General features: G+C 53.3%; 1 protein-coding gene across 5 annotated transcripts in view; it reads right to left on the reverse strand.

The window, feature by feature from the left end:
* Nucleotides 1–429: 429 nt before the first annotated feature.
* RBM10 (RNA binding motif protein 10) overlaps nt 430–23,529 on the reverse strand; it is a 28,304-nt gene continuing 5,204 nt past the window's right edge. The window contains exons 2-22 of one of the 5 annotated variants that reach the window (XM_081115212.1): nt 15,840–16,023; nt 12,064–12,133; nt 10,129–10,202; nt 8,662–8,748; nt 6,079–6,139; nt 5,792–5,968; nt 5,245–5,405; nt 4,976–5,073; nt 4,802–4,889; nt 4,015–4,201; nt 3,770–3,912; nt 3,561–3,678; nt 3,387–3,478; nt 3,131–3,295; nt 2,092–2,241; nt 1,934–1,999; nt 1,663–1,851; nt 1,498–1,572; nt 1,106–1,212; nt 901–1,030; nt 430–760 (exon numbers count right to left, since the gene is read on the reverse strand). In XM_081115212.1, coding sequence (XP_080971338.1) covers nt 635–760; nt 901–1,030; nt 1,106–1,212; nt 1,498–1,572; nt 1,663–1,851; nt 1,934–1,999; nt 2,092–2,241; nt 3,131–3,295; nt 3,387–3,478; nt 3,561–3,678; nt 3,770–3,912; nt 4,015–4,201; nt 4,802–4,889; nt 4,976–5,073; nt 5,245–5,405; nt 5,792–5,968; nt 6,079–6,139; nt 8,662–8,748; nt 10,129–10,202; nt 12,064–12,133; nt 15,840–16,023 — 2,548 coding nt within the window. In that variant the 3' untranslated portion in view covers nt 430–634. Of the gene's footprint in view, nt 761–900; nt 1,031–1,105; nt 1,213–1,497; nt 1,573–1,662; nt 1,852–1,933; nt 2,000–2,091; nt 2,242–3,130; nt 3,296–3,386; nt 3,479–3,560; nt 3,679–3,769; nt 3,913–4,014; nt 4,202–4,801; nt 4,890–4,975; nt 5,074–5,244; nt 5,406–5,791; nt 5,969–6,078; nt 6,140–8,661; nt 8,749–10,128; nt 10,203–12,063; nt 12,134–14,121; nt 14,387–15,839; nt 16,024–23,529 lie in introns of those variants that run through there. The other 4 variants (XM_081115216.1, XM_081115213.1, XM_081115215.1 and 1 more) reach the window with 4 other exon arrangements.

Here is a 23,529-nt window from a genome sequence, read left to right on the forward strand (position 1 = left end):
GTAAACATCATTACATAAAAGGGTACGGTCTTTTATTTTTTTTTCGTTTTATGCATTTCAAACGGGCAGGATCCGGCCCATGGGTCGTAGTTTGCCCATGGCTGGGATGGGGTATTCCAAATCCTGGCTCTGACCCAGGTGGACCTCAAGCTTGCCAGTGCCCTGGTGATACTGAATTTCTTAGCACAGCAGGACCTTCTGGCCCTGACAACGGTGAAAGGCTGTGACCAGAATCTTGTGGGTTGGGCCATAGGCCAGAACCCATGTTCTGCCTGCCCCACCCCGCACTGAGCTGGTAGTTACCATGTATACCCACTGAATGCCATCACTGCCACCCACCTCAGCCCCTTCTCTATCTTTGTGTATGCTCCCGTGTCTGTGTGGGCCACGAACAATGCTGGGACATGAGAAAGAGACATGCAAGCTGTGGACTTTTCAGTTTTTATTACAAAAAGAACTTGATCCTAGCCCAGTTTTCCAACAAGTCACCAACTCAAAGTCTGACGTGGTCAGGGCCTGTCTGGCTGGGGAGTGGGCTGGTGGACAGGTGCAGAGCCCTGCTCAGAACAGCAGACATTCATTCTTCCCGTCCCGGGCTGGTAGGAGCAGATGTCGAAGTAGCTCTCACAGGTCCTCACTGGGCCTCGTTAAAGCGGGTCACCATTGTCTTGTGCAATGTTTCCTTGTAGGACTCGGTGGAGGTGACCCCATAGGAGCTGCCTCGGGCACCCAAACCAGAGCCCCGCACCCGTGTCTGGGCCTGTGTGAGGAAGGCAGACTGTCAGGGCACAGGGCCTACTGGTGCCAGATTGCTTACAGTCATCCACTGGGGGGTTGGGGGCCAGGTGGGGCTGCAGCAGAGAGAAATGGAGGATGGGGGTGGGATCACAGGAGACTGACCTCAATGGGGGTCACAATACCCTGCTTCTTGCGACCCAGGCCACTGCCCTCTTTCCAGCCCATGGCCTGGAGCATGCGACTGCCGATGTTGTCACTGCCCAGACCATCCCGCGTGGGCTGCTCAAAGTCTCTGCAGGGGACAGCAGTACAGTGTGAGTGACTGACCTGCTGGCCCCAGGCCCCCCACCTGGCCCTGGGCACTCACACGGAGGCGGCAGACATGCCACCATACTTCCTCCTCTTAGGCTCTGGTGGCTCAGGGATGCCATACTTCTCTCTGCGTTCGGCTGCCCGGTCCCGGTACTTCATTTGCTGAAAGTTTGTGTGTGTGAGAGAATGGGGGAGCTGGTCACTACTGGCAGGACATATGGGCATCGATGGGGAGTCCCATGAGGAGGATCCAGGTTAGGCAGGCAGGACATTGTGGGTGTGAGCAGCCGGCATGGGGGGATCGGAAGAAAGCCTCAAAGGGACAGGATGCGAGATACCTGATGGCAGCCAGGCCGTTCTCAGCTAGAACTTGAGCACCAGCTGCCCGAGGGGATGGACATGGCAAGGGACAGGGGGGATGGAGTCTAGGAGTGGGTCACACCTCACCTCCATGTCATTCTTCTCAAGTGCTTCTAGTTCATTTTCTGACAGGTGCGCTCGCCGGTGAATCTCAAGGTTTTGCTACAAGAGGACAGGAGGAGTGAAGCGGCTGGGCCGGGTTGGGCCGGGCCGGGCCGGACCAAGGTTCCCTGCCACACCTCCCTCTGTCACCTTGTGGAGCCCGGAGAGCTGCTGGTGCCGGATGAGCGCCTCCTTGCTGGGGAACTGGCGCCTGCAGAGCAGGCAGGCCAGCTTCTGCCAGTCTGTGAGCTTCTCTTCCCGCTCCGGGCCCCCTCGCTCCTGCTCCTCCTCACTGTCACTCTCCCCGCTGTAGGCGGCCACCAACCCTCGGGGTGGGCTCTGTAGAAGGCAGGAGGGCACAGGAGGTCAGGCCTGGCAAGGTCAGAGGCACCTGACCCCTCTTTCTGGCCTGGGCACTCACTGGGCGGTCGTCGCTGGCCAGTTTCGGGAGATCCATGCTGGTGTGCTGCCTCTCAGCGAGTGCTCCCTGAGGTGGAAGGACACAAGTTCAGGGACTCCACAGGGACCGGCAGGATGATAAGATGGGGCAAGGGGTGTGGATGGGCGGCCACACCATACCTTCTTCTCCAGGATGGCATATCCCGCATCTGCGGTGGCTGACTCCCGCCTCTCATCGTCCCGCAGGGAGCTGATAGGCTGGAAGCTGTTTTTGAAGTTTTCTTTCTGCTTGTTGAGACTGCGGGCCCAGCGCTCCATGTCCTTGGCGATCTAGGGGTGGGGGGTGGGGGGGCGGTGAGGCGCTCAGAAACCCAGCTTCATTCACTGTCCACTGGCCCTGCAGCAGCCCGCCCCACCCTGCCCTGCACCTCAAGCAGGTGAGACGGGAAGTGGGGAAAGCTCCCATTTCTTGTCATACTGTCATCGATGGTCAGCAAACCCCTCTCCAGCTGTGCCCCCATTCTCCTGACAGACACCCGCATTATGATGTTCCCTGTGTTTTTTCGTTTCACCATTCTAAAATGCACAGGGTGGATTTCTCTGTCTATAATTTTTATTTACATCTGATCTTTTGCCACATCCCATATTATACTGATTTCCCCCCACGCACAACACCACTTTTAGAACTGACCAGATTGCCGATTTCTTGCTTTTAAGGGCTGCACTCAGACTGTCATACTCTCCCTATACACATGGACATTGAGGTTCCTGCCAACTGCCCAGACACAGAACACTGCAGTGGCTGGTTCCTACCCACCCCCTGCTGGGCCTGAGTTCTCTGGAACATATCTACATGCAGACACGGACAACCCATAGTGTGAGGTGGGGTGATCCCAAAGGTGTATGCAGGCCCACACCGGCCTACACTCCCACCAGCAGCGTGAGGCTTCCCACTGGGGGTCAGGAAAGCTGACAAAGCTCACGTGGACAGCACTGACCACCTCAGGGAGGTGTGAGGCCCTGTCCCGTACTGAGGAGACTGCCCTGGCTAAAGGTCACATAGCAAAGAACAGAGCTAGATCAGGGCCTGGTATCTATCCCTGGAGCAAAATCCCTGCCCACGTACGCATGTTCCCTCAGCAGCGGGGGTAACGGGACAGAGAGGCAGTCGTTGGAAGACATGAACAGCCAGCAGTGACTGCCGGGCCTGGGTGCTCACCTGCTGGGCCGTCTTGGTCTTGTGCTTCTCCTTCTTCTCTTTGCCCTCCTTGGAAGGCGCCCCTGTCTCCTTATGCCCGTCGGCTGACTGCTCCAGGGCAGGAACGTAGGTCCGCCTCTCCCCATCCCAGTACAGGTACTGCTGGCTCTGAGCATTGTAGTAATACTGCGGGGGAGGAGGGGGAAGGGGCATAAGGGAGGAACTCAAGAAGGGAAATGCAGATCCCACCCGCTCGCTCCCTGAGCCGCCCCATCACCTGGGAGTTGGGATCGTAGTAGAGGCCAGTCTGAGGATCATAGTAGTAGCCGGATGTCTCATCGTACTGGTAGGTGGAGACGTCAGGAACAGCTGGGGATGGTAAGGGGGAGTCAAACCCCTCCCTGCCTTGTGAAGAACTCCCCACCGCCCACCCACAGGCCGGGCTACTCACGGTACTGGCTGTAGGACTCCTGGGCAGTGGGGCTGGTGGCTGGTGGCAGGGCAGAGCTGGGATGGGTGGGGCTCTGGAGCTCAGATTTGAGCACAGCAGGCGACATGATGGTGTATGACTGCTCACGGGGCCACACAAGGGAACAGGGCTCAGTGTCTGCTCGTGCCCACGGCGCCCACCCCCTCGGGGTCTCCCTCCAGCTCCCTCACCTGGCTGTTGGCAGCAGCGCTCTGGCTGCCGCTGGCCTCGGCTGCCGACTGCTGGTAGATGCCAGGGGTGGCACCAGCTTGGGCGCGGGAGAAAGCCTGCAGCGACACAGAGTCTGCCCCCGGGTCTAGGGAGGCCTCGGCACCTGGAAAGAGGAACAGGGAGGAACGCATCTGTGAATGGCGGGGCCCGGGACCCCGTGCCTGCCGGCCCCCACGTGGGATTGAGGAGAGACGCTGGGGCTCACCTGCTCCAGCTGGGTCCCCTTTGGTTCCAGTCATGCCAGGGCCCTTGGCGCTCTTGAGGTAGCCATGGGCATAGAGGGAGGACTCTGTGCCCTGGCTGCCGCCATAGCCCTCATCCTGTTGATAGTAGCTGTAGTCGACTGATGATTCCTCAGTGGTGGCCCAGGCACCCTCCCCACCCTGGGAGGCCTGAGGGGCAGGTGGGAGGGGCTCATTAGCAAAGGAGGGGAGACAGGGGGGAATAACCTGCTAAGAAGCGGCTGCCCACAGCTGAGGCTAGTGTCTGCCGACAGAAAGCATGCGGCCCTCAGACAAGTGAGGTGAGAGGGCTGCCGGGAACAGCGGAACAGGGAGGCAGCAGAAACAAGACAGGAACAAAGATGCATGCCAAACGCTCCCGGGGCTGGCGCTGGTACGTCTGTTGTGTGGTACATGTGCTGGGCATCAGATCAAGGAAAGTATCATATACTCCCCTTCTTTAGTCTCAGCTCCCAATTTTCCTCTAGCCCCTTATCAATTCCTTTTTATTAGAGAAAGTTGTAATAATTCAGGACGATACAATAGCCGCCACACAGGAGAGAAAAGCAGCCACAGCGGCATGGAAAATGAAAGCCTGGGAGGTGAGGAGGAGAGAGTGAGGCTTTAGAGCCCACGGCAGCCACTGTGAGAGGGTTTTGGGTCCGCGGAAAGCCAAAATAGCAAGCCAGCCCTCCTGATGGCAGAGAGGGTGCGAGAGGGTCGCGGTGGCCATCTATCCAGATGCCGGGGCGGAGAAGAGTCTTTGAGTACCTGTGAGATGGCCCACTGGGCCGCAGCAATGGCAGTGCTGGCCACAGAGGCAGCATTGATGCGGCTGCCTTCGTTGGAGGCCATGTCCCTGGGGAGGATGTCAGACACTGGGAGTGAGATGGGGGGCCCCCAGCTGGGGGACAAACTGGGAAGGGACACAGGTGGGACCCTGACCTCTTAGAACCCTTTGCAAACTCAACGTTGATGGTCTTGCCATCGATGGTGAGCGGCGGGTGCAGGGCCTGCAGGATCTGTAGCAGCTGAGCTGCCTCCTAGGGGAAGGAGGGGAGGCAGGGGCAGAAGGGTCAGGCCCGGGGAGGTCCCCGGCTCCATTGCCCCATTGCCAGCCATGGGGCCGCGGTGGGGGCTGGGGTCAGGGTCCCCCCTCCCCACCCCGGGGGGCCGGGACACTGGCTGCCCGGCCCCCCCTGTGCCGCCCTCACCACGATGGTGGAGAGCTGGATGAAGGCGAAGCCGCGGTTCAGTTGCGTCTGCTTGTCCTTGATGACTCGGACGTTGGAGGAGGATAGCACTGCGTAGGGTGCCAGGGCCCCCAGGATGGAGTCCATGGTGCTGTGTGGGTTCAGGTTGCGCAAAATGATGGCTGCGGGAAGGGGCCCAGCATGAGGGGGCGCCCTTGATTCTCTGCTCCAGCCCTCCCCTTTGCAGGCTCCCACTGCACCCTCTCCTCTGGCCTCCACATTTTTGCACCTGCTGCTCCCTCTCACTTCTTCCTCCTGGACAAACTATGCCTGTCAGTTCCAAGTCCCAGCTCAGTCGCTCACCTGCCGAGAACTCCCAACACACCCCCAAAGTCGAGTCAGGCCATGCTCCTCCCCTGCTCTCCCCCCATCACCTGCCTATCTCCCCACTAGCTGGAGACCCCTGGGAGGACGACTAGTAAGTCCTGGTCAGCATCTCTCTGGCCTTGGACAGCGCAGCCCAGACACCTGAGGGCAGGGAGGAAGAAGGAACAAACAACTGACTCACTGTCGTTGGCGTTCTCGGAGCTTGGCTCTGAGCCCTGGGACAGGGACTGGGAGGCCAGCACTCCCTGGGCCTGGTAGGGCTGCGGCAAGGGGAGCAGGCCTTGGCTCAGCTCCCGTCCACCCAGCGGCAGCGTCTGCTGATCCAGCCTGGCACCCAGCGGCAGCTTCTGCTCTGCCTCTGTCAGGGGAGGCAGGAGACAGGGTAGTGACAAAGGCGAGACTCCAAGGCTGGCCACCCTTTGCCCTCTCCCACCAGCATCCTGGGAGCGGGGAGGTGTGAGGCCTCACCTGACTTGGGCACACCGCACTTGAAGCACTTCTCACGGCGTTTGAAGTTCTGGACGCCACACTGTGAGGCACAGGCCAGGCCGTCAGAGTGGGGTGGGGGGGGGGAGGCTTCCCGTTATGCCCTCCAAACCTGGATCCATAGGTCCCCCAGGGAACCCTGGCCCGCCCCCGGTAAAGGGAGGCTCCAGAAGCAGGAGGCAGGGGGCTCTGGCTGTCATTCTCAGGCCTCTGAATCTCCCCTTTACACGGTCTCAAATCTGTCCCTAGTGCCAATCCAGCTCAGGAATCGACAATTTTACCACCCAGGAAACTGCTGCCTCCTCCGAGGTACCAACTCCCAGGACCATTCCTTTAGTACAATGGTAGGCAAACTGCGGCTCGCGAGCCACATGCGGCTCTTTGGCCCCTTGAGTGTAGCTCTTCCACAAAATACCGACTTCTGCGCATGGGCCACGAAGTTTCAATCGCACTGTACGTGCGCGCCCGCACATGGTATTTTGTGGAAGGGCCACACTCAAGGGGCCAAAGAGTCGCATGTGGCTCGAGAGCCGCATGTGGCTCGCGAGCCGCAGTTTGCCAACCACTGCTTTAGTAGGTTCCTCTTCCCCAAACTTGCTTCCCTGTTCAGAAACCTCCGATGTTTCTCTCCCTAAAAGCCAGGAGTCCCTCTCTTACCAGATTTCCATCCTTTCTTTATCTCAAGGACTAGGTTGGGTCCTGCTGCTCTGGAGAAATCTGCCTCTGGAGACCCCCCCCCCCCCAGCTGCCACACTTCTCTGCTCCAAGGTCAGGTACTGAGCACCACTCTTGTGCCAGGCTCTGCCCTGCATGCCCAGGATGTGGCCTCTGCCCTCAGGGCCTACCAAGAGCACAGAGGGGCAGGTGAGTGTGTGGGTCCGGGCACCAGCAGGGCCCTGAGGGGCACCGCTCACTCGGCTTGGGCAGGTCAGCAGGGTGTCTGGTTTGGTGTGGGTTTGCGGGGAAACCAGAGGTTTGCTGTAGCTGGTGAAGGACGGTGAGGAGACAGGCAAAAGCCAAGGCTGGGGAGGAAAGGTGATGCTAGGTTATGGAGGATGGTGCCACTGAAGTTCAGAGTTATGGGGGTTTTAAGCAGAGAAGGTCAGGGGCAGGTGGTTCTGAGGAATGTTACAGGTGAGAAGGTAGGAAAGACACCAGCATACCAGAGAGGGGCCATGGTGACTGTCTGGGGGAGGGGAGGACTGGCCTGTGCTGTGGGAATAGCAGGGAGGGCATCTCTTTTTTTCTTTCTTTCTTTTTTTTTTTAATCCTCACCTGAGGACATTTTTCCATTGATTTTTAGGGAGAGTGGAAGAGAGAGGGAGAGACAGAGAGAAACATCAATGTGAGGGGCACACTTTGATTGGTTTCCTCCTGCATGCGCCCTGACCAGAGCCCAGGTCAGGGAGGAGCCTGCAGCGTGCCCTTGACCGGAATCAAACCCGGGACCCTTCAGTCTGCAGGCCAACGCTCTAGCCACTGAGCCAAACCGGCCAGGGTGGGAGGGTATTTCTATAATGGCAGTGACAGGACCCTATGACCAACAAGATGTGGGGGGTGAAAAAGGGAAAGGAGAGAATTCCCTGGTCTCGAGGAGTGTGAAAATATAGGGGGAGATGGAGTTCCACTGTTGCTTTGTCCCTACCTCTCTGACAGTAGACACCTGCCTTCTGGCATCATTATTATTTTTTTTAACACAAAAGCCTAACCCCATTCCTAGGCAGAATTCATCTTGAGGAGAGGGCCGGGGACTCCCCAAGCCTTCTGCCCTCCCCTCCAGTCTCAGGACTGCCACCCAGCTGTGGGGGGTGGGGCTACAGCTTAGGGCTGCTTGTGAGGCTGGCCCCGGGCGAGACCTGCACCCATGGCCCCTGTAATCAGGAGCAAGTCATGGCTCAGGGCTCACCCAGTGCCACCTCTCTGGAACCTCAGCTTCCTCTCCGGGACTAGAACCACAAAAGCCTACAGCCAGAGCCCCCAGTCTCAGGTGGACATGGCTCTGTCACAGTGGCCTTTCAGGTCAGGTCACCTAACATGGACTCTCGAACACCCTGTGCCTTCCTTCAGAATAACGGCTGACGGCAAACGGTGCTACCTGTGGGCCAGCAGCTGTTCCAAGTGTGACCTTCTCATCACATTTTAATCCGCCCAAGCACCTTTGGGGCCATGTCTCATTACTATTCGCATGCTAGAGATGGGAAAGCGAGGTAGAGAGAGGGAAAGGGCGATGATCAGAATCCAGGTGGAGCTGGGAGAGTCTCATTCCAGCCAGTCTGGTCTGAGGTCCGCATCTTACACACCATGTCATGCCTCCACTATCACTAATTCATCGTTTACATAAGTATTTGTTGACCATATACTGGGACTTCCAGCACGAACACGCTTCATGAGGGCAGAGCCTGGCACCGAGTAAAAGCTCAGTACACACGGGTGGGTGGGTGAGTGGCAAGGAACTGTGGCCACTGGAGCTGAGCCAGCCCTCAGAGGTCCCAGGGGGACAGAGATGTTGCCTCCACGGCTGCTGCTGTTTCAGTCCGTGGCCGCCCCTGCCCACCGCCCCTGTACCTTGTTACACAGCCAGTCCTCATTGATCTTGGGCTTGGGGTCGCTGTAGTGCATGGACACCTTCTGGCCCAGGATGCTGAGCGAGTGCTGCAGGAAGAAGCAGAGCCGAGTGAGGCGCAGGCAGCAGTGCCCCAGCACCGCTTCAGCACAGGAGAAGAGAGTGAGCGAGCCCTTCAGCTGGATGGATGAGGGACAGGGAACGGAGGGAGGTCGGAGAACTGACGAGGGAAGAAGGAAGGGAAGGAGGGAGGGAAAGCGCCACAGCCCTGGGGCGCAGCTGTTTGCTGCCTTTGCAGGGCACGCGCGCACGCACACGTGAACACAAGCCAACCGGGCACACAGGGCTCGGCTGAGCGACGCTTGCCTGACAGTGGGGAAACCCCCACTCGGCCCTGACACTGCCAGGCCACACTCAGGGCCAGCACTACACAGGCTACACTGGGGATGAGGGGGGGGCGGGAAGGGAGGGAGAGGAGGGGAGAGAAAGACAGAGAGAGAGAGAGAGAGAGTACACGCGCACTAGTGCTGGAGAAGGGGAGAAAGAAAGAGCCATATTGAAAAGATGGAAGTTCCTGCTGGGAGGCTGTCTCCCCGTGGCTGGCTGGGTCCGGCACTAGCCTAGGGACCGGCATCAGCCTAGGGACCGGCATCAGCCTAGGGACCGGCAGAGATGGTCCCAGGGGCGGCCCTGCTGAGCCCTCTTCCGACACACCTGCCCCCGATGCTTCCCGCCAGTGTCAGTGCCACACACCAGGGAGCCAGGCTCTGGGTGGGCAAGCAGATCCTTGGGTCTCTCAAGGTCCCAAAGCTGCTGGGGGAGCAGCCCGTGCCACTCCGGGAGAGCAGGCTCCCCAGCAGAGGGCCGGTGGGGACTCCTGTGCAGGTAGGTGCAATGGGAGGACTGGGGCCGCAGGTGAGTCCTAGGGAATAAAACTAACACACTTGACTGGTACTTTACATCAACAGACCAATGCTGGCCTCTTGTGTAGGAATCAAAGGGCTGAACTCACATGTGGGGAGAGCTGGTAAGACGGGACTTGCTAATGACTGTGCCAACGGCTACATTCCCCCGTGGCTGGATCCAGCCATGCCTGAGAGTGGAACGAAGTACTGGCTCTGCCTAACCCCAGAACAGGACAGTCCCCCTGGGCGTGGGAACCTTGGTGGAAGGCCCTTCCTTCTAGACTTTTCTCTGAAAGCTCTTCCCGGAGAGGTGGAGGGGCAGAGCTGGTGCCTGGCAGGGGAGGGGCAGGTGGTGACTGTGGGCTCTTGATGGGCTGCCCAGTGGGTAGCGAGAGATGGAAAGAGGAGATATTGAGGGTCAGGAAGGGGGAGAGAGAGGGGATGGGGGAATGGGACACAGGGCCACAGGGCAGGGAACTGTGTCCATAAGAATCAGGCGATGGGGAGCGCTCGATTACAAAGTAGTATTTGTTTGGGGGGGGGGTTCAAGTGCGGCAAAGCAACCTGATTGGCTTCCATCCATCGTGTAGCGTCCTGCAAGTGACTAAACTCGACGAAGGCGAAGCCCCGGCTCTGACCTGGAGACAGCATTCAGATACAGACGCAGTGGGTTAGTCAACAGCTTTGGACACACGGCGTTCCCGGGGGCGGGACCCGAGGGGAGAGGATGGGGGCAGAGAGGGAAGGGGGAGAGGAGAAAGGAAGAAAGGAAGAGAAAGAAACAATCAGAGAGAAAGACCATGGGGTGGGAGGCCAGGTAGATGACTGGGAGGAGCAGGAGAGAGGAGAGGAGGAGGAAGGAAAACAGCCAGAGAGAGGAGGGTGGGTGGGAAAAGATATACACACGCCAGCTGGGAAGAAAGACAGAAGTGGGGCTCAGGCCAGCCCGGGGTGACAGAGACGGAGAGAAGGAGCTGGGAGGGAAAGGGTACGAGTAGAGATCTGTCTCCAGAGAAGGAAGGAGGGCAGGTGGGCAGGCTGCTGGCTCCACATGGGCCAGAATCAATGACAGATGGGCAGGTCCCAGCACAAGGCCAGGGGAGCCCAGGAGGGGCCCTGTAATAGGTGTTGAAACAAAGCAGCCAAAGGAAAGTTGGGTCGAGCTGCTCGGTGAGGCTAGGAAGGATCCAGGCCCATCAGGAACCTGGAAGGTTAGGGAGGTAATGTCACCTCAGCCTTACCACAGTACATGGGAGGTGGGCCCAGTGGGAAGAGTATAGCCGCCCACTGCCCAGGTCCTCCTAGACAGCAGGAGAACGGGGGCCGGGATCGGCCAGGCAGGCCTTGAAGAATCAGTGGGTATCTGGGAGATGTGCCCAGGGCCAGAGGAGGCTGCACCTGGGGCACTACTGTGGGCAGAGACCAGAATCTTAATAGCACGTGGCTGGGCCAGGGTGAAGTAGAGCAAGACCTGCAGGCTATCAAGGGAGACTCCAGGCCTGGCCAGGGCTAGGAAAGGAACCCGGGCCTTGAGTCTGCAGGAAGCAGCTGTACCTTCAGAGGCATACACAGGGAGGGTGGAGATGTGGCGGGGCTTGAGGGGTGCATGCTTTATCTCCAAAAGAAGAACTGTTAGGATGCACAGGAGGATGGAATGGTATGGAGAGAGAGAGAGAGAGAGAGAGAGAGAGAGAGAGAGAGAGAGAGAGAGAGAGAGATACAGAGAGAGAGAGAGACATAGTGAGATAGATAGATAGACAGACAGACAGACAGATAGATGATAGATAGATAGATGATAGATAGAGATATGAAGGCATGGGGAGGAGAGAGACTGAGATGGAGAGAGAAGCCCAGGCAGAGTGAGGCCCCACTGTGCCTGCCTTGGGGAGCCTGGGCCAGAGATCCTGTAGAGACAGCTCCCCCCAAAACCCCCTACTACCCTCAGGCCAGCTCCAAGCAGCCTGCAAGAGGGAGGGAGGGGACAGGTGGGCCAGAAATTCTGGCTGCTCCTTGGGATGAGCCCTGGGGTGAGAGCCATCCCCTGCCTCCCCTCCTGGGATACATGGGTGGGGCCATGCCGGACCTACTTTCTGGTCAGAGACCATTACCAGAAAAATGTTGGGGGGGGGGGAGAGTGAGGGCAGGGAAAGGAGAAAAACGGAGAGGGGAGGGGGTATATTGGGAGGTGGTTACCATCTCAGATACTCAGAGTCCCAGAGAGGAGGTTCCCCGGAGCCTGGCCCTGGCCCTGCCCCTGGGGAGCGCTCAGCTCGGCTCAGAGCTGCACCTCCTCCCCAACAGCCCCTCCAAAGAGACTGCTGGCCAGAGCTGTGAGGAGAGCGGGACGAAGGGGAGAGAACAAGAGGGGGACCCCAAGCTGCCCATCCCCAGCTGTGGTAGGAAGGCAGGGGAGGGAGGGTGCGGAGGAGGCAGAGGCAGGAGGAGACTGGTGGCAGAGGCTGGCCAGCAGCAGGGGGAGGCACTGGAACGAAAGCTCACCTGAGGATTTGTTCCTCATCAGCCGGACCTCGCGCGCTTGGATGCCATGGGACTGCAGCTGGCCACGGATCTGTAAGGGGAGATACAGATTGGGGCCGGCTCAGCACAGGGGGCTGCTGGGTAGCTGAGGCCGGCTGGAGGCCTCCAGGCCCCGAGGGGCCATCGGTTATGCGCGCACACACACCGTCTCCTCTTCCTCTCAGGGCTTTCCCCCAAATGACCAGAGCCCCAGACCCACACCAGTACCCAGTCTCAGCGTTCGGCCCCGGACTTGGAGAGTCAATTGCAGAACTGGGCCTGGCGCAAGGTGAAGCATGGCAGCATGATGAGCCTTGGGGCAGAGAATGATATGAGAGCAAGCGAGCCTGGCCATGGAGAATGGTAGGCGGGGGCGGCCTGACCAGAGGCTTGGTGCAGCCACAAAGCGAGGAAAGCTGGGATGCAATTCTGGCCCTTGGCTAAGGGGCTGCCCTCTGCTTGCATCAAGAGACCTGACACACATACGAAACCAGGAAGGACTGGGGTCTGAGCCAACGCCAAGCCATGTTTGCTCCTAGAACCTGAGTGGAGCAAAACCTGGGGCAGAGACAAAAAGGTGTGGTTTGGATGAAGTCAGCCGGAGGGAAGCTGCAGAGGCAGTTCAGGATCTGGCCCAGGTGCAGCAGGGTCTCTAGGCCAGTGGTGGCGCTGGCAGAAGCCTGAACGCCTATGGGCCTCGGTTCCCTTATCAGGTTAAACAACAGAAAGGAGATTAAACACGCATACACGCACACGTAGGAGGATGAAAAAGGACACACACACAGGAGGTTATCAGGACCACAAACACTCAGGAAGGGCTCAGGACACAGCAAGAATTAGGGCTCTGGGGTCCACCTGCTCAGTTTCAGACCCAACTCTGCCCTGCCACTCACTGGCTGGGACTTGGGACAAGTCACTTCACTGCTGGGGGCTTGGCTTCCTCATCCAGAGAATGGAAAGACAAGGAGTACCTTCTCCGCGGGGTGGCTGTGAGGATTAAGTCAGAAATCCTCAAGAGAGGCCAGCACTCAGTACTGTCTGACCAGAAATGGGCCAGTCGGGTCAGACTGGAGGGCGGCTGGCAGATCTCAGAGGAGAGCTGAGCAGAGAATTCACAGGGAAGGGGGGTGGCAGGGAGGAGGAGGAGAAGCAAGGAGGCTATTCTAGGGGCCCTCTCAGGGTTTTACTGGGGCTCCTTAGGGGAAGTCTCCAGGAGAAGGAGCAGGAGAAAAGGGAGGAAGATGGAAGGGAACACAGTGTGGAGAGACTGTTAGCAGCGGAGGAAGGAAGTCAAAGAAAAAACCCAAGGCTTGTCTGGCTGGAGTGGCTCAGTTGGTTGGAGCATCGTCCTGTGCATGGTTCGATTCCCGTCAGGGCGCACACCCAGGTTGTGGGTTCGATCCCCAGTTGGGGCATTTACAGAAGGCAACTGATCGATGCTTCTCTCTTTCTCTCCCCCTTCCTCTCTGAGCATTCTTTCTCCTCCCTCTGTTTCTCTGTCCCTGTCTCTCTCCCCCTTCCTCTCTCTAAGCATGAGGATTAAAAAAAAAGAAAAGAAAAGAAAAGAAAAGAAAAGAAAAGACCCCAGGCTTTGTGGCCAGGCCAGTGAGGGGATCTGATGCAGGTGACAAAAGAGGGCAGGGGGAGGGGTGAGAAGAAAACCTCAGAAAATTCCATGGGGACCCTTTCCACCAGCATCACCTCTACCACCAGCAATACCCGGCATTTGGCCTGGCATTGGGCCTGGCCAACGTCTGGCCCTCGACCCACATACGCAGAATGGACGAAGGACCAGGGGCATGTGCGGGAGGAATGCTCTGCTCCCTCCCGCATCCAATCTATCCGCCACTCCGCTCCTCCTTCCAGACCAGGAGACAAGGCCTGTCCGAGGCCAGGTCAGTGCGGGGAGCCGGGAGCCGGTGGGGAGAAGGGGTGAAGGTGCTGAGGGCAGGGTGAGGGAGAAGTTGAGGGCCCTGGAGGAGGAAACCCAGCCTGGCCTCCTGCTCTGCCACCTGCCCGGGGCCGTGGGGGGGCACGTACGTCATCCTCAGTGGCTGCCTGTGGCAGCATCCTCAGCATGACGATGTTACTGGCCTTCTCCTCCTCCTCCTCCTCATCCTCCTCCTCCTCCTCCTCCCCTTGCTCCGTGCGATAGTCCTGGTCCCGATAGTCGCCGTCTCGGGGGAAGCCCGGCGGGCCAGTGGGGCTGTGCCTGTGCCGCCGCCGCCGCCTACGCTGAGTCTCGGAGCCCGGGGAGGCCTCGTAGGAATCCTGGCCAACAGAATAAGATGACAGACACCAGACGCGTAGTCAGTCTGGGGTGGGCCTGGGGGCTGGCCACTGGCTCTCTGAGGCAGGCAGGCTCTGAAAGCCAGGGCTGGGCGGGCTCCGGCTAAAGGCCTGGGGCAGGCAGGGGGGTAGGGGAGGCCCTGTTAGTCATCCTCCCCGTGACGTGAGGACTCTGGGGGCTGCCTTGGAGGGGAGTGGGGAGAAGCCGGTGGCTCTGTTGGCGGGGGAAGGAGCTCCCACAGACCGGTGGCCAGACACTGCTTCAATCTCCCTGGGAAGAGGTGGTCTGAGGTTGGCACGTGAAGCCCCGCCCTCTGTGACTCCCTGCTCCTCCCCAGGCAGCTCAGCTAGTACTGTGCACAGTTGTTCCTTGTGCCACAGAAGGCCGTGCATCGCTTGTGATTCCCAGCCTGCGCCTGGGCCCTGTAGCCAAGCTGTGGGTATAGGAAGAGCTTAAGATCTTGGTCAGAGCCAAGCCAACGTGCAAGGGCCACAGCACGCCTCCTGGTCCCTGATCCTCCGCCTGCCCAGCCTGTCGCCACTAGGACCCCTCCTAAGAGGGTGTGGGTGCTGGCTCCTTGGATGCTGCCCAACCCATCCTTCCAGGACTGAGCAGGCCAGGCTGGGTCCACCCCCTACCCCCCGCCCTCGGGAGGGCCAGATGATTCAGTGCTCCACTCCTATCCTTCCCACCGCAGCTACCCTCCCCAAATGGGAAAGCTGGGCTGCTTCCCATAGGGGTCTCTGCATTAGACACCCCCCACCCGGAGGGAGGCCAGCGGCCCACACTCCGCCCTTCCAGGGCTGAGGCTGCAAGAGCATCCTTCCCACCTGCCAAGTAAGGGAGCTGCCTGCTGGCTTAGACCAGGGCCCTGAATGCCCCTCAAATGGGGTTTCCCTAAGGCAAGGCTGCCTCTTCCCCTCAGCTGAAGGCTCCCTGATGGGGAGCATCGTGCCTTCCTCCTCAGACTAGGGCTGACTACCAACATGAAGCACAGAGGACAGGCCTCAGCAGGGCCTTCCCTTCTGTCTAGGGGCTCTGGCAGCACAGGAAATGCCCACGCTGGCATCCCAGAGCTGCTCTATGTGGTGAGAACTAGTTTCCCAGTGGCCCTCCCGCCCCTAGACGCCGAGTGCCACTGAGAGGCGCTTCAGGAGCCTTGTACTGGCTGGGAGCAGGCATGCACGGCTTGCAAACCGTGGGCCCTGAGTCCTGGGGAAGAGGGAGAGAGGTGGTGGCGAGGGGCCCCCAGAAGTACAGAGCCAAGCATATGGAAGTCAGGGAGCCCCAACTCGGGAGAGGAGCCTCCCCACCCCCGAGGGGGAGTGGGGACAGACCCTTCAGGTGAGGCAAAGCCACTGAGCACAGTCCAAAGGCATGGGAGCTGAAAGCTACCTGCAGTCAGACGGAGGCCCTACTGGAGCCACCCTCCGCCCCCACCTGGCCAGGCCAGCCCTGCCGCCCTCACCTCTGCACTCTGCTCCTCGGAGGAGTCATCATAGTCGTGCTTGCCCTCCTGGCTGCCATACTCGCGGGGGTACGAGCGGTAGTCCATGTCTCGGTAGTCATGGTCCCGGCTGCGGTTCTCCCCACTGTCGTCCTGGGAACGGTCGGTGGCTCCATAGCGGCCAGTCCTGTCCCCACGACCACCCCTGGGGGAAGGCAAGTGGGAGGGGTCACAGGGCAGTCCTTTCTGAAACGTGCACTAGGTGAAGCTGAGCCCGACCTACTCACTCTTTGTAGACCCTCAGCCCCAACCCCCGACAGGGGTCCCTAAATCCGGACCCCGCGGGGCGAGCGGGCTCCCACCTCTCTCACCAACACAATCCACTCCTCTCCTTCCCTCCCTCGCCTCTCCATTCCATGCTGTCTTCCTCCCCTGGGCTGCGGGTGTGGAGTCCTGACCTCCACCCAGGACTCCAGCCCAGTTCACTCTCTACACCCCAAACGTGAGGGAGTGCTCTACAAGGCAAAGCCAACTGAGCCCAGTCCTATCACTCCCTTCAGTGTCTCCCTCTTACTCTCAGGATAAAACACCAAAATGCTCACCAAGGCCCTACAAGGTCTGCAGAGTCCTGCAGGCGAAGGTTCCTGCCAACCTCCCTCTCTATCTCTGCCTCACCTTGCATTTTGCGCCCTGCCTGTCTCAGTCACCTTGCCAGCACTAGCAGCTGTTTCGTTTAAACTCCCACTGCAATAACTGTAAAGTCATTATTGCAAAGTTGACTTAATGTGCATTTCTTCAATGACTTAAAAAAAAAGTATTAGACTGGCCCAGCCAGCGTGGCTCAGTGGTTGATGTCAACCCACAAACCAGGAGGTCACGGTTCAATTCCCCGTCAGGGCACATGCCTGGGTTGCAGGCTCGATCCCTAGTGGGGGGCGTGCAGGAGGCAGTCAATCAATGATTCTCATCATTGATGTTTCTGTCCCTCTCTCCCTCTCCCTTTCTCTCTGAAATCAATAAAAATAAATTTTTAAGTGCCCTCCTCAAAAAAAAAAAAAAAAAAAAGAAAGAAAGAAAGAAAAGAAAAGAAAAAGTAAACTAGATTGAGTTCTGGGAAATGAAAGAATCATACCCATTTGGTTTACTGCCCTAGTCTCCAAAGCTTAGCTTAGTGCATAGTACTCAGCAGGTGCCCAATATTTTATTTTTTTGATTTAAAAAGTATTCTAAAAGCAACGAATATATGTTTACTTAAAACAAAGAAATACAGCCCTAGCTGGTTTTGCTCAGTGGATAGAGCATCAGCCTGTGGACTGAAGGGTCCCAGGTTCGATTCTGGTCAAGGGCACATGCCCGGATTGCAGGCTCAATCCCCACTAGGGGGTGTGCAGGAGGCAGCCGGTCAATGATTCTCATTATTGATGTTTCTCTCTCTCTCTCCCTCTCTGAAATCAATAAAAATATATTAAAAAAACAAGCAAGGAAAAACAGACACCATATACACTACCACCAGCAGGAGCCCAATCCTGGTCAGGAACAACACTAGCATGTCTATTAGTAACATTGTTCTAAGATACTAGCTAAAACAACTCAACAAAGGAATGAAGAAAAGAGATTAAAAGTTGGAAAGGAGAAGGTAAAATCAGCAGTACTTGTCAATGATATGAGGATATAATCTGCAGAAATAAATACCTTGCCTGTATTCAGGGTGCCACTGTTTAGAAAACAGGAAGATCCCAAGTATAACTGCATCTAGAAGATTAACTAACGGACACGTGCAAGATCTTATGACTGACTACACTTCACTCATATAAACCAGGATACATTTAAAATGGGTCGGTAATTGCTCTAGCTGGTGTGGCTCAGTGGATAGAGCACTGGCCTGTGGACTGAAAGATCCCGGGTTCAATTCCAGTCAAGGGCACACGCCCGGGTTGCAGGCGCAATACCCAGTAGGGAGTGTGCAGGAGGCAGCCGATCAATGAGTCTCTCTCATCATTGATGTTTCTCTCTCCCCTTCCTCTCTGAAATCAATATATCTATATATCTATATCTATATCTATATCTATATATGTTTAAAAGATCTTTAAAAAATAAAATGGGTCAACAATTGACTGATTTTTTTAATCCTCACCCGAGAACACGCTTAGAGAGAAGAGGGGGAGAGAGAGAAACATTGATGTGAGAGAAACAGGCTCTGACCAGTGATCGGACCCACAACCTTTCGGTGCACAGGACAACGTTCAACCAACCGAGTCACTCTGGCCGGGCTGAAATGGGTCAATGATTTACATGGAAAAAAATGAAACATTAAAAGTAGAAGCATGGGACAAATTCCTTGATAAGCTTGAAATGGGGAAAACTATGACACAAATCCAACCGCCATGGAAGAAAAGATAACTAAATCCGACTTCATGAAAATAAAACATGTCTGCTTGGAAAGAAGCAAAAACCATCAAACGCCAAGTGAAGACAAACAACAAACTGGGGAAGATACAAGAAAAGGAAAAAGGATAGGAACAGAATTCACAGTAAAGAAATATAAACGATTTATATTTGAAAAGATGCTCCATCTCAATCATAATGAAAGATGAAAATTAAAATCACATTGGGCCCTAGCCCGTTTGGCTCAGTGGATAGAGCGTCGGCCTGCGGACTGAAGGGTCCCAGGTTCGATTCCGGTCAAGGGCATGTACCTTGGTTGCGGGCACATCCCCAGTGAGGAGTGTGCAGGAGGCAGCTGTTCAATGTTTCTCTCTCATTGATGTTTCTAACTCTCTATCCCTCTCCCTTCCTCTCTGTAAAAATTAATAAAATATATATATTTTTAAATCACATTGGATACACCGTTTAAAAAATAAACATTTAAATGTTATTTTTGTGTATTTTTCTAAATCATTCCTATTGTGGTAGTATATACAGAAAAAATGTACAATTTTAATCATTTTTATGTGTTCAATTAAACGACACAAAGTGTACTGATAACAATGGATAATCTTCACCACTATTTCCAGAACCTCTTCATCACCCCAAACAGAAACTCCGTGCTCACTGAACAATAACTCTCTGCACAACCTCTATTCTACTTTCTATCTCTATTAATTTGCCTATTCTAGGTACCTCTTTTAAGTGGAATCACATACGTCTCTTTGTGTTTGATTCCACTTAGCATGTTTTCAAGGTTCATCCATGTTGTAGAATGTATGTATCAGAATCTCATTCCTTTCTATGGCTGAATATGTATGTATGGTATATATCACATTAATTTTTTTTTAAATCCCCACTGAGTCCTGACCGGTTGCTCAGTGGTTAGAGTGTTGGCCAGCAGACTGAAGGGTCGTGGGTTTGATTCCCAGTCAAGGGCATGTACCTTGTTTGCAGGCTCGGTCCCCAGCCCAGTCGGGGCGAGTGTGGAAGGCAACCAGTCGATATGTCTCTCACGATGGTTCTCTCTCTCTCTCTCTCTCTCCCTTCTCTCTCCCTCCCTTCCACACTCTCTCTAAAGATCAATGGAAAAAGATCCTCAGGTAAGGCTTAAAAAAAATCCTTACCCAAGGATATGTATCTTTACAAATTGATTTTAGAGAGGAGGGGGGGAGGGAGAGAGAGAAACATGGATGTGAGAAACATTGGTCCATTTCTTTTAGTATGTGGCCTGACTGGGGATCGAACCCAAAACCTGGGTATGTGCCCTGACCAGGAATTAAACCTGCCACCTTCCGGTTGTACGGGACAATGCTTCAACCAACCAAGCCACCCCGGCCAGGGCTGGTATACACATTTTGTTTATCCCTTCATCTGTTAATGGACACCTGCATTGTTTCCACCTCCTGGTTGTTTGGGTTATTGTGAATAACGCTGCTACGAACGCGGGTGTACAAGTATCTGTCTGAGTCCCTGCTTCCAATTCTTTGGGTATATATCCGAGAGTGGAATTGCTGGATCACATGGTAACTCTCTATTTAATTTTTTGAGAACTGCCAAACTGTGTTCCACAGCGGCTGCACCAGTTTACATTCCCATCAGAAACACACAAAGGTTCCAATTTCTCCACATCCTCACCAACACCTGTCATTCTCCATCTTTTCATGTGCTTATTGGTCGTTTGTATATATTCTTTGGAGAAATGCCTATGCAAGTCTGTTGTCTATTTTTGAATTGGGTTTTCTGTTGCTGTTGTAGGAGCTCTTTATATATTCTAGGTGTTAATCCCTTATCAGATATATGACTTGGAAATATGTTCTTCATTTTATGTGGATTGTCTTTTCACTTTTCTGAATAGTATCATTTGATGTATGGAAGTTTCTAATCTTGATGAAGTCAAACTTCTTATTTTGAAATAATTTTAGATTTACAGAAAGCTCAAAGATAACAGAATTCTAGTACACCCTTCACCCAGCTTCCTCTAATGTTAACAGAAGTTAACTAAGCTGTACACTATATTAGGATTTCACCAGTATTTCCACTACTATCCTCTTTCTGTTCTGTTCCAAGATCAAATCGAGGCTACCATATTGCATTTAGTCATTACGGCCCCCTCTGGTCTGTTAAAGTTTCTTGGTCTTTCATTGTTTTTTGTTTTTTTTTCCTGTTGTTGTTTTTATGATCTTGACAGTTTTGAACAGTACTGGCTAGGTATTTTGTAGAATGTACCTCAACTTGGGTTTGTCTGATGTGTTCTTGTGATTAGACTTGAAGTGGTGGAGATTATGGTGTTTTGAGGAGAAGAATACAGTAGATATGAGCTGCCTTTCTGATCACATAGTTCCAGGGTGCACATGGTATCAACATGTCTTATCATTGGTGATGCTGACCTTGATCATCTGGTTGTGTGGTAGGATCTGTCAGATTTCTCTGCTGTAAAGTTTCTCTTTTTCCCCTTCTACTCTCTACTCTTTAGAAGCGAGTCACAGTCACTAGGACCAGCCCATCCTAAAGAGGAGGGGAATTAAGTTCTGCCTCCTAGAGTGAAGAGTATCTATCTATCTATCTATCTATCTATCTATCTATATAATTTGGAATTCTTTTATAAGGAAGGTTTGGGATAGAATGCTTTTAACTTAACAGATCTTCAAAAGTCCAAATGTCTGACAGTAAACTGTTGGCGAGGCTGTATGAAGAATAGGCATTCTAATTTCTAATATTGCTGGTAGGAGTGTAAGTGGAACAATCCCTATGGAGGGGACTTTGGCAATAGCTGGCAAAACTAAAAAATCTATATACTCTCTGATTACCAGTTCTCCTGGGAATTTAATGGACTGATATGCTTGCATACATACAGAAACATTATTCACTGCAGTACTGCTTCTAACAGCAAGGGCCAAGAAGCAACTCAGCAGGGTCAGGAAAATTCTGTTTAAAACAAAGACTAACCAGAGAGAGAGGAGCCCCATCAAACATTAAAACATATTGTAAAGGTGGGACAACTGATACACAAATGAACAGATCAGTGATGCCAACGTGTCCACAGTACAAACACAACATATGGAAATTTAGAATAAGCCTAAGGTTGCATTTCAAATGAACCGGGGGGGGGGGGATGGATTAATCAATAAATAATAGTTGTGATAACTGGTCCAGGAATCGGCAAACTACAGCCACTGGGCCAAACCCAGCCACCTACATAAAGTTTACATATTGTCTGTGGCTGCTTTCAGGTGCGTAGCTGTGACAAAGACCATATGGTCTACAATGCCAAAAATATTTGCTATGTGGTCCTTCACAGAAAAATTCTGACCTTTAAGAATATAAAGTTGTTTATCTACTTCACTTCTTACACCAACTAAATTCTATATGGATAAAAAATTTAAATCCTTCAATAGAAACCATAAAACAATTAGAAAGAAAAAAAATGATGACCTCAAGAATGGGAAAAGGCTTTCTAAGCAAGACAAAACCCAGAAGTCATAAAAAAGAAAACATAAAAAACCTGCTTCATAAACATTTAAAAATATCTAGAGTGTAAAAAAATACCATAAACATGTAATAAAGCAAGTACGGTAAAATGTTAATGATAGAATCCAGTGGATGGGTATAGAGGTGTTCACTGTGAAATTCTTTCGACTTTGCTGTATGCTTGAAATTTCACAACATAATACTGAAAAAACACCTATAAAGCTAAAAGATAATTAACAAATGGGGAAAATAAAATGTCTCCAGACATTTTGGTTGGTTTCCAGTATTTTAAAAAATATATTTTATTGATATTTTACAGAGAGGAAGGGAGAGGGATAGAGAGTTAGAAACATCGATGAGAGAGAAACACCGATCAGCTGCCTCCCGCACACCCCCTACTGGGGATGTGCCTGCAACCAAGGTACATGCCCTTGACCGGAATCGAACCTGGGACCCTTCAGTCCGCAGGCTGATGCTTTATCCACTGAGACAAACCAGTTAGGGCATTTCCAATTTTTGATAATTGTTCATTCATTTAACAAATATTAACATAACATTTGCTATGTGTCAGGCACTGCACTAGGTGCTATGGATACTACCATGAATGAAATGAAGTCCCTGTCCTTGTGAGCTCAGCTTGGAACCAAAATTGTTTCCTTATGATAAATGGCTCAGCATGAAGTGGCTGGTATGAGTATTCTTAAGGTTTTTTATATGAACAATGCTTTTTCATATTTGCTTACTATAGGTATCCCTCAATATTTGAACTCGTCATCAGAATTTAAGAATTGAATAGATTTGAATAAATGTTCAGATTAAATCCTAACCCTCTGACATTGAGAATATAAACCAAATAAATTTGGATATTAAACTCTTACTATCTTAATTCAGGAAGAGAGCAGCCCTGGCTGAAGTGGCTCAGTTGGCCCAGTGCTGTCCCATGCACTGAGAGGTCGCAGGGCATATGATCCCCAGTAGGTGGCATGCAAGAGGCAGCCGGTCCATGTTTCTCTCTCTCTCTCAAATTAAAAAAAGGCCACCATTAATAAAATATGTAAAAATCAGGAAGGGAACAAATTTAGATAGTAAGGGATACTTTTCATTGGCCTAGGTGCATTTTGATTAAATACCATTCAAAGGCAGACCCTGTTCATAATACATTTCTAGGAAGCTGGACTGAATCATAATATATGAGGACTTCCACAAAATGAGTATATTTCTAGAAAACATAAAATGCCAAAATTGGTAGACGTAGACAAAATGATAATAAAATACTCAGGCCCTTTTACTTTTTATTTATTTTTTAAAAATATTTTTTATTGATTTCAGAGAGTATGGGAGAGGGTAGAGAGATAGAAACATTAATGGTGAGAGAGAATCATTGATCGGCTGCCTCCTGCACACCCCCGACTGGGGATCGAGCCTGCAACCCAGGCGTGTGCCCTGACCGGGAATGGAACTGTGACCTCCTGGTTCATACGTCAACACTCAACCTCTGAGCCAGGCACAGGCCCTTTTAAAGGTGAGTTTTACCAAGCTTTTAGGGGACAGATAATTCTTATATAAGTTTCTTCAAAAAAGAGAAATAGCAAAAGTTGCTCAATTCATGTCATGAGGCTGCTTTGTTTCAATGCAACATAAACAGAAAAGGATATTATAGGACCACTTCACTGATGGACACAGATGCAAATATCCTAAATACAGTCTCTAATAAAATGTGTTTAAAAATATTTAAACATTTCCTAAATAATTATTCTGCCAAAAATTCATGAGTAAAGATTAGAAAAACCCAAATGGAGAAACATCTACAAAGCAA

Source organism: Myotis nattereri (assembly GCF_964212035.1).
Source record: "Myotis nattereri genome assembly, chromosome: X".
NCBI classification, from domain to species: domain Eukaryota; kingdom Metazoa; phylum Chordata; class Mammalia; order Chiroptera; family Vespertilionidae; genus Myotis; species Myotis nattereri.